Raw genomic sequence first — 13,826 nt, 5'->3', positions numbered from 1 at the left:
ATAGACTGGGCGTCCCTATTGTAATAGACGGGAAACCCACCATCAAGATCGCGTCTCGGCTTTGAATGCACGTCAGAGCCGACAGGGCAGGACATCGACCTCGACTCCGTACTATTACAGTGGATTCAATATATATACATGGTTGGGGAAATTCTCTTCATTTCTCCTCTTCTTCGTAACTCATCTTTGCACGGGCTGGTTATAATGTCTAACGAAAGGTCTTCAGGTCGGCCAGAGCCGTTTGAACGCGCAGTACAGCAATCCGACGAGGAGAGTGGTCCCGAGACCAATCACGATTTAAAAGATGAGCACTTGGACAGCTGGCGTGGATGGATCGTTGTCACAGCATCGGCCTCTTCCCTCTTCGTCTTCATGGGCGTGATTTACTCCTGGGGCATCTTGCAGGCAGACTTGGCGCACAAATCCAACATGTCCTTGACCACGCTGACATTCGTCGGCTCCTTGGCAACATCATTCATGACTTCCATATGCATCTTTGTCGGAAAGTCTGTTCGGAAATTTGGTTATAGAGAGACAGCCATTGCCGGGGCAATCTTGCTTGGCCTGGGAGAATTTGCTTCGAGTTGGGTGACGCATCATCTCGGCGCGCTCTTTGTTACGCACGGTGTTATATTCGGCGTCGGAGGTGGATTGACGATATTGGTAAGACGAAACGCATCATTTGCTGCCAGTGGCTTCTCTAACTCCGTCTAGCCGTGCTCTACAGCACCTCTGCAGTGGTTTCGAAAGCGCCGCGGTCTCGCAACAGGCGTCGTCTTTGGTGGCGGCAGTCTCGGCGCCGCTGTCATGGGCGTGGCGACGAATAGTATGGTCGGCCGCATCGGCGCACCTTGGACCTTTCGAATCTTGGGATTCATGCTGTGGGCAGTGTGTCTTCCGGCGGCCTGCTTGATGAAACAACCGGCTTCTACGCAAAACGCGATGCCGAAGCTCCAATGGTAAAAAGCTTGACACAAATTCAACGATCCTCGATGCTAACAGACCTAGGCATCGGTTTAAAGAAGTCGACTTCCTCATCATCTTCTTCGGGTCCGCCCTAGCTTGCTTCCCGCTCTTCATCCCTCCTTACTTCATCCCCATCTTTGCTCGCTCAATCAACCAATCTGGGAATACCGCCATCATTGGCTTGACGATTTGGAACATTGCCTCTACGGTGGGACGAGTCTGCGCTGGATATACTGCCGATTCTCTACTGGGTCCTCTGAACAGCTTTCTCATCTCACTGATTTGCTGTGCAGTGAGCTCGCTTGCTATTTGGCCCTTTTCCTCCAGTATGGGGACTCTTGCTGTCTTTGCCGTGATCAACGGCATCGGCTGCGGGTCCTTCTTCAGCTTATTCCCTACAGTTCTTGGCTCTGTCTTTGGTCAAGAAAACACCATGGGAGTACTGCCCATCATGTGGGGAGGGTGGTTCTTTGGGTTCTTCTTCGTAGGTTTCGAATTTGCCGTTCAATTCATCATTTCACTAACAAAGATCTAGGGAACTCCCATTGCTGCACAGCTCTATACATTGGCAGGGACGAGGACTGATACAGCCGCATATCGACCCGCGGCGTACTATGCAGGGGCAATGTCGGTCGCCGGATTCGTTTTCTTTGTCGTCTTGCGCATGCGAAAAACAAGAACATTGTTTACAAAACTATGATGTTGTTTCGGAAAGCATCCGTCTTCGTATGTCAGCACAGTGACAGCCGGCAAGGTGTTAGGCTCAGAGAGTGTGGCCCAAGGGCATGGCAGTGGCCGGGGGGAGACACGTAAACCAAATTACAGCGGTTGCATTTGCATAGCAGTACATAATTATTTTCAATAAGCATATCTTTCATTCAGTACTGATGATTCGCACGAGTGCTGTTCCCAATGTTGACGGTTAAAGCTCCACCTCGAAGGTATGCGGCAACCCACATCAACAAGCGTCTTGCAAAGAGGAAAAACGCAGAGAAAGAATATAGGGTCATAGATGTTACTCATTTGGAGCCACGTTTTTTTCAAGCCCAGTTAAAGATAATAGCTGGCCTAGTGTATATCGGGTGGCTACGCATCTACTGCTAATGTCCCGCCCCAGAACGAAAAAAAGTCCATCACATACAACCCAAATAAAATCGTTACTATACAAACGCCAAACAAAGCAGTAGAGATTTTACGTCGATGAGCCTTTCCCTTTGAAACGCGAGATGAGCTTATCAAGCTTCAGCTTCAGCGCCGACGGCGCAACCTCATTCGCGCCCACCATGCGGCGTACAATGATGTTATACAGGCCACCAAAGGCGAGTGCGATGGCGGTCGACGTCAGGATGATAACGTTGTACGGCATGCTGAAATCCGGCGTGGGCAAGTAGAGAAGCAGACCGGTGGTGCGCAGGCTCATGGCCTTGGGCCGCAACGTAGTGATGACAGCGGCGGCAACGTCGAAGCCGCGATTCGCGTCGGGGGGGTATTCCGTGTATCGCAGGATGGACTTTTCAAAGTCGTAGGTGAGGAAGACGGTGCAGCGAGGTGGAATCTGCACGAGGAGCTCCAGCTGCGTTCCGCGCTCGCGATCGAGCGCCGGGCGGTAGTAAATCTCCTTGATTATGTCGCTGGCGTTGTTACCTGCGGGCATGGCGCCAGTAGATGATATCCGCGTGGACAGTGTGTGGAGGTATATGCGCATGAACCAGGGCAGCGACTCCATGTAGACAAACTCGACTTCCTCGTCGCTGGGATTGGTGAGGATGGCCTGCACGCCGCCATGTTCCTGCCCATAGCCATTGAGACTACGCTCAGCAAACAGTATCGGCGTCTCGGGCGCATTGACCTCGAGGCCTTTGCCGTCCACGACATCCGGCTGCGTCAAAACGAGGGTGAACTCGCCCTCGGCAGGAATGCTGTAGCATCGCTTGGGTGTTTCGGCGTCTTTGATCTCGTGCGACCCTTCTGAGGAGTACACGCTTCGCGAGTGGGGAACGTGCAGGCATACGGGAGGCACAGAATCGTCGGTCAGCGGGCACGCTCCCTGCATTGGCCGGCCAAAAACTTGTGATAACGTCCAGTCCTGGCCGAGCATATGATCGGCAGGGAAGCAGGTGTCCTCCGCGTGGTAAGGCTTGGACGTGTCGCACACAAGCTCATCCTGATTCGGCGGTCGCGGGATCGGGTTGTCTGGCGACTTTTTGTCAGCGTACTTGTCGATACAAGCATAGGCACAGGCGTCTACATACCTCTGGGTCGCTTTGATCGGTTCACGTCGAGGACCATGTCAATCGTTTCTTCCATCTGCAAGACGCACTTGCCCTCGGCGTCACAAATCGGTTTCACATCAATGGCCATGCTTTGAAAGGAGGCATCAAACAGCTTGTGGCCGTCTAGCAAGCTCGCAATGCCAGCCTTGCCTTTGCAGGGAAGCAGCTTCAAGAACGGCGTCAAGTTCTCCGTACAAACAACCTCGTGCGGTAACACCCCGTGCAATAACCGCGTGTTGGCGAGTATGGCATCCGAGTGATCGCCTTCGGGCTGGAACGACATGACGGGGCGGATGGTTCTGGTTCCGTCGATGAAGTTGAGACTAGCACAAAACAGCCCGGAGAGTGCATTCGTGAGAATCAGCCATTTCTTGTCTGCCTCAGCGTCTGACTGCGCATCCAGCCACGCCCAGAGCTCGACGCCTTGTCCGCCCTCCTTGCGCCCATCCCACGGCCGGGCACCCCATGTTTCCGTGTCCCAGCGCCCGAGTGCGAATCGCAAGTGTAGCTCGCGCGTCCCAGCGTATTGCAGGATTTGCGCAAGGGATCTGGGGAATATTCTAAAGTTTTTCGTTTCAAAGTCGTCGAGGGTAATGTTGGCTCGAAAGTTGAAGCTCGCAAGCAAGCCCGACAGGGGCAATGGGCGTAGATTCAGCTGCTCATGGTAGTCGGTAGAAGCTGAGGCCAGGACAGCGGAGAAAAGGAAAACAAGGAGTGACAGGAGCCGCGTCATTGTGCAAAAGAAGAGTATCAATCTTCCGCGCTCAGTGCGGCAGAAATGACATCTCAATCCGATAAAATGGCTGACGATTTAAAGGGAGAACAACGCATCAAAAGTGTAGCTCCTCCGCTACCTAGCTTGCCGCTATCTCGGCTCTGTAGGGGACGTGGCGGTGCCTGTACCTATTGAAGCAACGGTGGGGGCGATGGCAGGCGGTCGGATGTGGCAAAATTTAGCCTGCTCTGTAGGTTTTGGCGTCGGACCAGAGCTTCGAGCTGGCCTGCCATCACTCGCTGTACGTGCCGAACATTGACTCTTCGTACCGTTTAATCTTCGTATAATAGTCCATCGGATTGGCCGTCTACGCGCATAGGCTGCATACGACCTCACGCAGACACACAACCGTGACGCGACAATGGCCGCCGAACAGCGAAAGCTGCTTGAGCAGCTCATGGGCGCATCCGCGACGTCGCAAGCCGCCAAAGTCTCCTTCTCCGATCCCAAACTATGCCGCTCGTATATCGCCGGCACGTGTCCGCATATTCTCTTCACCAATACGAAGCAGGACTTGGGTCCTTGCCTAAAAATTCACTCTGAAGCCCTCAAGACCGAGTACGATGCCATGTCGGAACGCGAGAAGAGCAAGCTCGGTTTCGAATACGATTACATTCGACATTTACACCAATACATTGACGAGTGTAACAGGGGTATCGAGGCTGCTCAACGGCGCTTGAAGAAGACCCCAGAAGAGATTCGCCAGACCAACATCATGGTGGGAGCCTGCTCTTGTCCAACCCCAAATTCTGGCCAAAATTTGCTAACCTGTCGCTTTTCGCGTCGCAGTTGAAAGAGATTACCGATTTAAACACGTCGATCCACAACGGTCTCCTCGAAGTCGAAATACTCGGCTCCATGTCAGAGGTCTCGCGCGCGCAGGATGAGCTGTTCCGCGTGCGCCAAGCCATGCAGGCCAAGGCAGAAAAGGAAAGGGAGCTCAAGGCACTCGCCGACACCTCTGGCCCGTCGGGCCACCAGAAGCTGCAAGTCTGCGACGTCTGCGGCGCGTACCTCAGCCGCCTGGACAACGACCGCCGCCTGGCGGATCACTTTTACGGCAAGATGCACCTGGGCTTTGCGCAGATGCGCAAGACGTATGATGCCTTCCCGCGGGAGATGAGGTCCAGAGCCAGGACCATGCACGACGACGACGGGCCTGGCGGCGGCGGCCCGCGGGGACCAAGAGGTCATGGGGGAGGGGGGGGGAGGAGGAGGATACAGAGGCAGAGGTGGTCGTGGTTACCGCGGCGGATGGTAGATTATGCTCAAGACTTGGACATGCGGGAAAATGCATGCAAATTGGTGTCGATGGTGTTATGGGTGTTTTGTTGATTTACGGAGATCTTTACATATATTGGAGTCCACTAGGAGTTTCAAAGTCTTTATATAATTGCATACCCTTCTGAACATTTTCCCTTCCTGACGAGGTTCGTTGCGTGACAACAAATCAAATGCTGTAAATTTAGGAGAAACCTAAACTGAGTGTGTGCGCTGGGAAACACTATTTCCAAAACAGTTGCATCGTCGCGTCGTGCAAGATGCCAAAATAATTATACAAAAAATAAATAAAGCCGAGTCCCGTTGTAACAGTCTGGTTGCCATGTCCTCATATGTGTTACCTTCATAATTCTCCGACGTCACACCATCATATCCAATAAATTACTTCTTCGAAGCGGTGGAGTTCATTTCCTCTACGAACTCCATCTCATCGTCCCACTTGCCAATAGCTGGTGCGAACCGTGGCAAAGGCGCCAGGATGGCAGGTTTCGGTGCGCCCTGCACCGGCTCCTTTTGCGAGTCCGAGTTGGCTGGCAGCGACGGAAAGTCATCGTTTCTGGGCAGGGGAGCCGCTGGCTGGCTGCGCTCGTCGCCGGCGGCGCCGCCACGGCCCCCTCGTCCACCTCGTGCTCCCCGGCCGCCACGCCCTTCGCCTCGGTTGCCTCTCCCACGTCCGCCGCGACGAGGTCGCTCGTCAACCGACCTGTCGGTATCTGTGCGGTCCGGTGTGGTTGCCTTTTCTCCTTCGCTTGAGTCTCGCGCGAAACGGCTCCCACGCAGACCCAAGGAGTGTACGCTTTTTGACCCACGAATACCACCATTAGCGGCACGAGCCGGCCGGCGCGACTCTTCCTCCGCCATGACTTCTTTTCCTTCATCCCACCCGCCCTGCTTGGTGCTGATAGCTTTTAGCTTGCGCTCTCGGTTCTTTGTGCGCTCCTCTTCGAGACGGCGACGCTGCTCCTCGTGCTGTCGCCGCTTCTCTGCAGTCTCGGCACGCTGGCGTCGCGCCTCCTCCATTCCACGTGCATAGGATTCCGCGTGTTGTTTCTGGTCCTTTTCAGCCTTTTCGAATTTGAGCGTCTTCTCAGCTGACAGGAGCTTCATCTTGTCCAATTTGGCAGTTAGCTCTTCCTCTGTCAACTTTTGGCGAGGGTTTGCGCCAGACTGGGCGCGCGCATTTGTGGAAGACTCGGTAGGTTGTGCCTGGTTTTTTGTATGACTTCGCCTGTCCCGATAAGCTGGAGCGTTAGCTGCGGCAGTGCTGGAGCTGATGTCGTCACTCGTCTGGTCTTGGCTAGTAGTCGCTGAGGATGACTTTGGTGGTTGTGGTTCGGAGAGTTGCTGTCGCTGTTTCTGAGGAGGCGTCTCTGTCGGTTTGTCTGCGAATCTAGATTGTGCAAGACCTCCTCGTGGTGGTGGTGGAGGCTGCTGCTGCTTGGGAGACCTGGACTTGCGTCGTCGACGAGCCTTCTTTTTGCCTGCTTCTGCAGCCGCCGCCGCCGCAGCCAGAGGCGCAAGGGCAGACTCGAGATCTGCGGGGTGTGGGACTAGGTCTGAATGTGTGATGTATCTTGAAGAAATCGCGATCGGCACCTCGTCATGCACAATAGTCGTGACACCATCGACGGGCTCAAAATCGTCGTCGTAGAACAAGTCGTCGTCGGTGCGGCCACCAAACTGGTCCTCCATCTTGGTGGGAAGGCTTTTGCGCGGGGCAACGGAGAGCGGATATCAGGCAGTATGTGGTGAAGAAAAATAAGAAAAATACGGTGGTGATGGACAGCGGCGCAGGAGGTATATTTCTGATAATAGGGGCTGGAGAATGAGTTGATGACAGGTTATTGTGACAAGAGAGCGGTGGAATGGGCGGCGCAAACAGAAAAGAGCTTGGCCAACTCCAGTTAACATTGGCAGTCACGCGAAAAGCAGGTGGCGGGGAAACGCATCTACTCAAATCGCGCCGAAGGCAGCAGCCAGCAGACGTTTGCATTTTACATTGTCAAAGAAGACAGGCGTAGTTTTGCCCAATTTTGCAGCTTCTTGCAGTCATTTAGCTGTGCACTTCAAAGCTTGCTATATTGCCGTTGAATCGCGCTACCTAGTTAGCTAGTTGAACTCGGCAGTCGCCTCGCAAAATCGCAAACTGGCGAGCATCGAGTAAGACGCCATTTTTCTCCAAGCACGCTCTACGGAGACCCTCCTCTCGAAATCCAGCTTTGAAAAGCACCCTCGCACTCGCAGGATTCGTGGAAAAGACGCTGGCTTCGAGTCGCGCAAGTCGTGGCCACGTCTCAAATACCCAGTCTCTGAGTCCTGTCACAGCTTCCGCCGCAAAGCCTCGACCCCAAACTTCTGGTGTCAAGGCGTAGCCTAGCGACCATGTCCTGTAAGCCATGTCCTTCCCAGCATGCGCAACCATGCTCCCAATAAGTCGTGGCTCGGGGGAAGAATTGTCGACCGTGTTGGGTTTGATGCAGACGGCGACAGATCTAGGGTAGGGAGCGGTGAGTTGATTGTCCTGCTCTGACGGAAACGACAATGAAATGGCAGTCTCCGCGTCGGACACTGTGAAAGGATACCTGAAGCGGTCGCTCAACTGGGCGACTACTTCTTTGTGATTCAAGGCGGCAGCGAGGCTCGGGGCATCCGTCACGAGGAAACGCCGAATGACCAGACGGCTGGTCTCAAACAAGACAGCCCCGGCTTCTGTAGTTGGGCGCTCATTTGAGTCTAAAAAGTGTAGTGGCATGGACATGTTGAAGGAGGTTTGAGATGAAAGTTTTTGCATGCGTGTTTTACCAAAGTGAGTTATTGAAGATTTATTACCGGATTGCACTGAGACGTCGTGTTTTGTGACTCACTGTCGCTAGCGCACCGAGAATAGCCAGGCTGCGATGGCTGTCTGATTCGACAGGCAGCGAATATTGGTTCTAGGATAAAGATGTCATTTTCATTGACCAGACTTTTTCATCTTTCAACTGAGTTTGGTACTTCAACCATTGTCAAATAGCAGGGCTTACTTATTATTGGCGGACTGCTCCTCCGCAACAACCCCCAGGGAACCAGGAGCAGATCACTTTGGACTTTACAAAATTAGACCTCAAAAATGGTGGATTTGAAACCAAAATGCTTTGCTAACATGAGAGCACTAAAAATCTCTTTGATCAACTCGCCCGGCTGTGGTCCATAAGCAGAGTGCAGTAGGGTTCAAGGTTGTTTGGTGGACAAAGGGCCAGCCAGCCTGGACCAGGACACGGAGCGCCAAGTACAAGCAATCATAGACGACGAGTTTCGTGACTGTACTGTCATCACCGTATCGTATTAACTAGCCGCTATAACCTGTCGAGACTTTTGTAGAAATGGCTGATAGTAAAGCAGAAATTATCCCGTCTCACTGGTGCAGTGCACAGCGGCCGGCGGCCGAGGGCAGTGACTAAGTTGTGGCAACTTTACAACGTTTTGTAATTTCACATTTACATGTATAGCATCTACTTTGCAACTTCAATCAGAATATTCAGTATTGACTTGCTCATAGAAGGATGATAGCGGACATGTCATCGGCTTCTTTTCATTAACATGCTCACCTGCCTGCGTTATTGAAGCGGGCCGAATCTGTAGCATGTCCTTGCCGATCTGAGGAATGCTCCGTCTGAAATGGGCCATAAAATGGTACATACTCTATTTCACTTGGCGATGTTCCGGATTATTGGTTGTTGTATTGATCATGGGGTGTGCCGTGCCGCCTCTCGACCTCGATAGCCGCGGGACTTGTGCTGTGGTGTAGGGGCAAGGGAGTGAGCGTGATGGCAGCGCGTGGACAGTTGTAACGGCAAGTAGTCTCATGCTTAATTATAGCAACAAGGGAGGAAGTTGAAGATGCGCCCGGGTTCTTGGCACACTGCAAGAGGAAGTTGAAATGTCCGGATGGCGAATGTTGTGCATATGGCATCAGATGGCCGGTAGATGACAGTGGATTACACCGGGTGTAGGCAACCATGGTACTTTTGTCACGGCGTACAAGGTCGAGAGCAGATGACCGGGACACGTACACAGTGTACGGCAGCAGAAGAAGAGAAAGGGGGGGGGATGAGAAGAAAAATAAGAAAAAAGAAACACGAAGAAGAAAAAAGTAAAGAAAAGCTCGTTGAACAAGTCGTTGTATCTTTTCCCTGCCACGTCCCATCGGCTGCTTGTTCCCGACGGCCCCCAGGCCCCCAGGGGTGGGTGCGGGGAAGTACAGGTGGCTCTAGCGGGATCTCTAGTGGATGAACGCTGCAGCGGGGAACATCGGCCACAGCCACCTTGTTATTGTTCAGCAAGGCACTCCGTCCGTTGCAAATACCAGTGACAAAAAAAATCGGGGGAGAATCCAATTCATCTTCAACATCATGTAATGACTCTCTACATTTCAATATATTTTATTCTTGCTCTTTCTTCTTCCACACCGAGGTTCAACATGGCGGGTAATTTTCTTGTCCTAGCACAGGACCCCATGATCGCCGCCCCCCCCTCTCAACAATGGAGAACTGAAGCAGCTGCCCCCCTCTCTCTCTCAAGCCCTCTCTCAAGCCCCCTCCCTACCCAGCAACTACAAGGCTATTCGTCTGCTGACAACCCTGCTCTGGGACAACTGCAACCCGGCATCAAATGACATTCGTATTCTCTCTCAATGTCTTAACCTTGATTTACGGATAAAGAAGGTTGATGGCATGATCAACGGTGGGCATCATCCGGCACGTAACAAAACATTCTTTCCTATATAAATACAGGCCCTTGGTCCGCTGTTCGAGGTGGCCATCTTCTTACCTCTACAACCCCAGACAAGGACATCTTGTTTGTCTTGACCATATTCTTATTCTTTCACAAAATCACAACCTCAACTGACCTCGTCGCATCGCCTCACCTTGTGCCGGCATGACGGAAGCCCATCTGTTCCCGGGTACCCTCCCGGACTGGAGCAACCTCAACGTCATCCACCGCAACACGCTCTACCCCAGAAGCCATTTCTACTTGTACAGCAAAGAAGAGGACGCCTTGACCCGAGACCTGAGCAAGGCAAAAGTCCAATGCCTCTCCGGTACCTGGAAATTTGCCGTTGCCAAGTCCCCCTTTGAGGGACCCCGCAACTTTTATCAGAAGCACTTTGACACGTATGGCTTCTCCGACATCACTGTCCCAAGCCACTGGCAGCTCCAGGGTTATGGAAAGGGTCCTCACTACACCAATTTCGACTATCCCTGGCCCTGTGATCCTCCCAATGTCCCCTACCAAGACAATGAATGCGGCCGCTACGTGACACGCTTCCACGTGGGAGACCACTTTGACCAACACCAACTGCGTCTTCGCTTTGAAGGTGTTGACTCTGCCTTCACCGTCTGGGTCAATGGCGAGGAAGTCGGCTACTCCCAGGGTGCACGAAACCCGAGCGAGTTTGATGTGACCAAGCTCATTGAGACGGGCCGCGAAAATGTACTTGCTGTGGAGGTGTACCAGCGCAGTGATGGTAGTTACCTCGAGGACCAGGACGAGTGGTGGCTGAGCGGCATCTTCCGCGACGTTTACCTTCATGCGTTTCCCAAGGTCCATCCAACCGACATCTTTGTCACGACTGACTTGGATGACAAGTTCAAGGATGCCACACTCAACGTCAAGGTGGATACAAGCGCATCCTCGCGCGTCGAGCTGAAGCTTCTCGACCATACAGGGCATTGCGTCGTGTCCGAGTCTAAGCTCGTCGACACTTCTGGAAAGTTCTCCCTAGCTGTCAAAGATCCTCAGAAATGGACGGCTGAGACTCCATATCTGTACACCGTCGTTCTCAACTTCCTCGACGGACAAGGCTGCACCCTGGCCCAGAGAGTCGGGTTCAGAGTCGCTGGCTTGATTGATGGTATCTTCTGTGTCAACGGCAAGCCGGTCAAGTTTCGCGGCACGAACAGGCATGAGCACCACCCCGACCATGGTCGGGCTGTCCCCTACGAATTCATGCGGCATGATTTGCTCACCATGAAGCGCCACAATCTCAATGCCATTCGTACCTCCCATCAGATTAACGACCCTAGACTCTACGACGTCGCTGATGAGCTTGGTCTCTGGATTCTCAATGAAGCAGATCTGGAATGCCATGGCATGTTCCGGCTCAAAGACAATCTCCTGTCTGACAGCCCAGAATGGACCGAAGCCTACGTCGATCGCGCAAGACAAATGGTGTGTCGAGACAAGAACCACCCATCCATCCTCATTTGGTCCTTGGGCAATGAGGCTTTCTATGGAAGGAACCAGCAAGCCATGTACGACTATATCAAGAGCGTCGACAAGACGCGTCTCGTCCACTACGAAGGTGACCAACAAGCCAAAACGGTCGACATCTTTAGCCGCATGTACTCCGGAGTCGATTGGATTGAAGAATTTGCCAAGGAGCGGGATTGGGTCAAGCCCCTTGTCATTTGCGAGTTCTTGCATGCCATGGGCAACTCTTGCGGCAACGCCAAAGAGTATGTTGATGCATTTTACAAGCACCCTCGCGTCATGGGTGGCTTTGTGTGGGAATGGAGCAACCACGTACGTTGTGAATCAACTCGCTGTACATCTACTGTGTGCTATTATTAACAGTTCTCAGGGCCTACGCACAAGAAGCAAGGATGGGGAAGAGTACATGGCTTATGGAGGTGACTTTGGGGACCAGCCAAACGACAAGAACTTTGTCATGGACGGCATGATGTGGTCAGACCACGTCCGGGGCCCGAATTTGATTGAGTATGCGAAAGCCATTGAGCCGGTGCAGGCCGTTTCGTTGGAAGGCAATGTCCTCACTATTATCAATCGATACGACTTCATTGGCCTAGAGCATATCGAGGCGAGTTGGGAAATGAGAGTCGATGGAATGAGGAGCCTCGCGAGCGGCAACGTTGCTATTCCGACCAGTACGTTGTGGTCCCTAAATTGTTGTCAATGCAGTACTAATGAGAGTATAGGCGTCAAACCTCATGGTCAAGCCGCCATCACTCTGGAGGGCTACAACACCGAGGCCGTCAAGAAGCTAGGTGTCGAGTCGTACGTCTTCGTCGCGTTCAAACTTCGGGACGACACGAGCTGGGCAAAGGCAGGGCATCAAGTAGCATTTGGAGAGTTTCAAATCGCGAAGCCGGCGAGTCTTTCGGAGTCACTTCCGATGCAGCTCAGTTCGGCTAAAACGCATGTTCTAAAGACATCGGATACAAGGCTCCAAATCACCTCGGCAAGCGGTGCTACCAAATGGGGGTTCGACCTCGTGCACGGTACCCTCAACGGTTGGAACAGATCAAGCCAGCCAGGCTTGAATCTGCTTTCAGAGGGGTTCACCATGGACTTTTACCGTGCTCAGACAGACAACGACAGCCATGGTCATGGCAGGAGATGGGGGGATAGTCGTCTTCACCAGACGACGATGAACGTGCGGCAGGCCAAGTGGATGCCCGTCTCTGGCGGAACTCAAGTTCAGGTGACTGCCCGGATTGCACCGCCGGTGCTCGCCTGGGCCGTCGACACCGTCTTCACGTACACGTTCCGGGGCGACGCCGTCCTCTTGCACGTACACGGCAAGGCGCACGGCAACGACCTGCCCGACACGTTTGCCCGCTACGGCATTTCGGCCGGAGTGCAGGGCGTTACGCGGGTGAAGTGGTGGGGGCGCGGCCCCGGCGAGTCGTACCGCGACAAGAAGCTGTCGCAGTCTGTCGGCAACTGGTCGTCGAGCGTCGACGACCTGTTCGTCGACTACGAGTACCCGCAGGACGGCGGCAACCGCACCGACGTGCGGCAGGTGGCGCTGCACGGCGACAACGGGCGGATTCTCCGGGCCAGCTTCGGCGCGCAGGACGGCGCGAGCTTCAACGCGCTGCGCTACGCGACGGCCGACGTCGACGCCGCGCAGCACCCGTACGAGCTGCGCCGCAAGAAGAGGCGCGACTGCGTGGTCAGGCTGGACTGGCTGCACCACGGCCTTGGCGGCGCGTCCTGCGGTCCATGGACGCTGCCCAAGTACTGCTTGTACACGAACCGCGAGTTTGACTTTGAGGTCTTGCTGGACTAGGGCAGGAAGAGAGGGCTGGTTATGCCGGAACCGATATGATTTTTATGGCCGCTTTTGTTGTAATTAGGATCTAGGATACGTAGTAATGCCACGGGCTTGCGCTGATTTGTTGGCTGCGATAACGTGCTGATGACGCAAGTTGTTCTTCCAGTGACCTTGCAGGGGAGCATGCATGGCAACATGCAGTTTCCCCCTGGCCCCCTTGCTGAGAGCCCTTTTTTCTTCTTCTCGTACGCGCGCCACGTATGTACACATTGGGACAGGCAGGCTGCTCACCGATCTTTTCCTAGCTGTACGACGGAGGGCTTGCATAGGTAGCTTCTGCAGGGACCCGATGTGTCTTGTATCTGGTACAATAAATATCCCTGAGGCTTGCAGAGTCACAGGCCATTCCGCCCGGTACCCGAATCTGGGCTATAAAGTGTTGACAATTCGCTCACTCTGTCAGGCGGCCAAA

At 53.6% G+C, this 13,826-nt stretch overlaps 7 protein-coding genes across 7 annotated transcripts; 4 read left to right on the top strand and 3 right to left on the bottom strand.

Annotated features, from left to right (window-relative positions):
- Positions 1–204: 204 nt before the first annotated feature.
- On the top strand, positions 205–1,501 carry CCM_02889 (monocarboxylate transporter, putative; the record flags this gene model as incomplete). Its single annotated transcript, XM_006668041.1, has 3 exons — positions 205–663; positions 715–959; positions 1,009–1,501. The coding sequence occupies 3 exons, from the start codon at positions 205–207 to the stop codon at positions 1,499–1,501; spliced, it is 1,197 nt and encodes a 398-aa protein (XP_006668104.1).
- Positions 1,502–2,158: 657 nt separating this feature from the next.
- On the bottom strand, positions 2,159–3,972 carry CCM_02888 (GPI transamidase component Gpi16, putative; the record flags this gene model as incomplete). The annotated part of the gene is made up of 2 exons (XM_006668040.1): positions 2,159–3,159; positions 3,219–3,972. 2 exons carry the CDS (start codon positions 3,970–3,972, stop codon positions 2,159–2,161), a joined length of 1,755 nt encoding a protein of 584 aa, XP_006668103.1.
- A 403-nt stretch (positions 3,973–4,375) lies between these two features.
- On the top strand, positions 4,376–5,349 carry CCM_02887 (U1 snRNP splicing complex subunit; the record flags this gene model as incomplete). Its single annotated transcript, XM_006668039.1, has 2 exons — positions 4,376–4,732; positions 4,804–5,349. 2 exons carry the CDS (start codon positions 4,376–4,378, stop codon positions 5,347–5,349), a joined length of 903 nt encoding a protein of 300 aa, XP_006668102.1.
- A 327-nt stretch (positions 5,350–5,676) lies between these two features.
- On the bottom strand, positions 5,677–6,987 carry CCM_02886 (uncharacterized protein; the record flags this gene model as incomplete). The annotated part of the gene is made up of 1 exon (XM_006668038.1): positions 5,677–6,987. The coding sequence occupies one exon, from the start codon at positions 6,985–6,987 to the stop codon at positions 5,677–5,679; it is 1,311 nt and encodes a 436-aa protein (XP_006668101.1).
- A 409-nt stretch (positions 6,988–7,396) lies between these two features.
- CCM_02885 (acetyltransferase) lies at positions 7,397–8,053 on the bottom strand (the record flags this gene model as incomplete). Its single annotated transcript, XM_006668037.1, has 1 exon — positions 7,397–8,053. One exon carries the CDS (start codon positions 8,051–8,053, stop codon positions 7,397–7,399), a length of 657 nt encoding a protein of 218 aa, XP_006668100.1.
- A 1,701-nt stretch (positions 8,054–9,754) lies between these two features.
- Positions 9,755–9,949, top strand: CCM_02884 (uncharacterized protein; the record flags this gene model as incomplete). The annotated part of the gene is made up of 1 exon (XM_006668036.1): positions 9,755–9,949. The coding sequence occupies one exon, from the start codon at positions 9,755–9,757 to the stop codon at positions 9,947–9,949; it is 195 nt and encodes a 64-aa protein (XP_006668099.1).
- Positions 9,950–10,212: 263 nt separating this feature from the next.
- Positions 10,213–13,369, top strand: CCM_02883 (beta-galactosidase; the record flags this gene model as incomplete). Its single annotated transcript, XM_006668035.1, has 3 exons — positions 10,213–11,859; positions 11,918–12,221; positions 12,273–13,369. 3 exons carry the CDS (start codon positions 10,213–10,215, stop codon positions 13,367–13,369), a joined length of 3,048 nt encoding a protein of 1,015 aa, XP_006668098.1.
- Positions 13,370–13,826: the final 457 nt, after the last annotated feature.

The sequence above is a fragment of the Cordyceps militaris genome (assembly GCF_000225605.1).
Source record: "Cordyceps militaris CM01 unplaced genomic scaffold CCM_S00002, whole genome shotgun sequence".
Taxonomy (NCBI): Eukaryota; Fungi; Ascomycota; class Sordariomycetes; order Hypocreales; family Cordycipitaceae; genus Cordyceps; species Cordyceps militaris.
The sequence above is the reverse complement of the archived record's forward strand: the minus strand, read 5'-3'. Positions and strand labels throughout refer to the sequence as shown.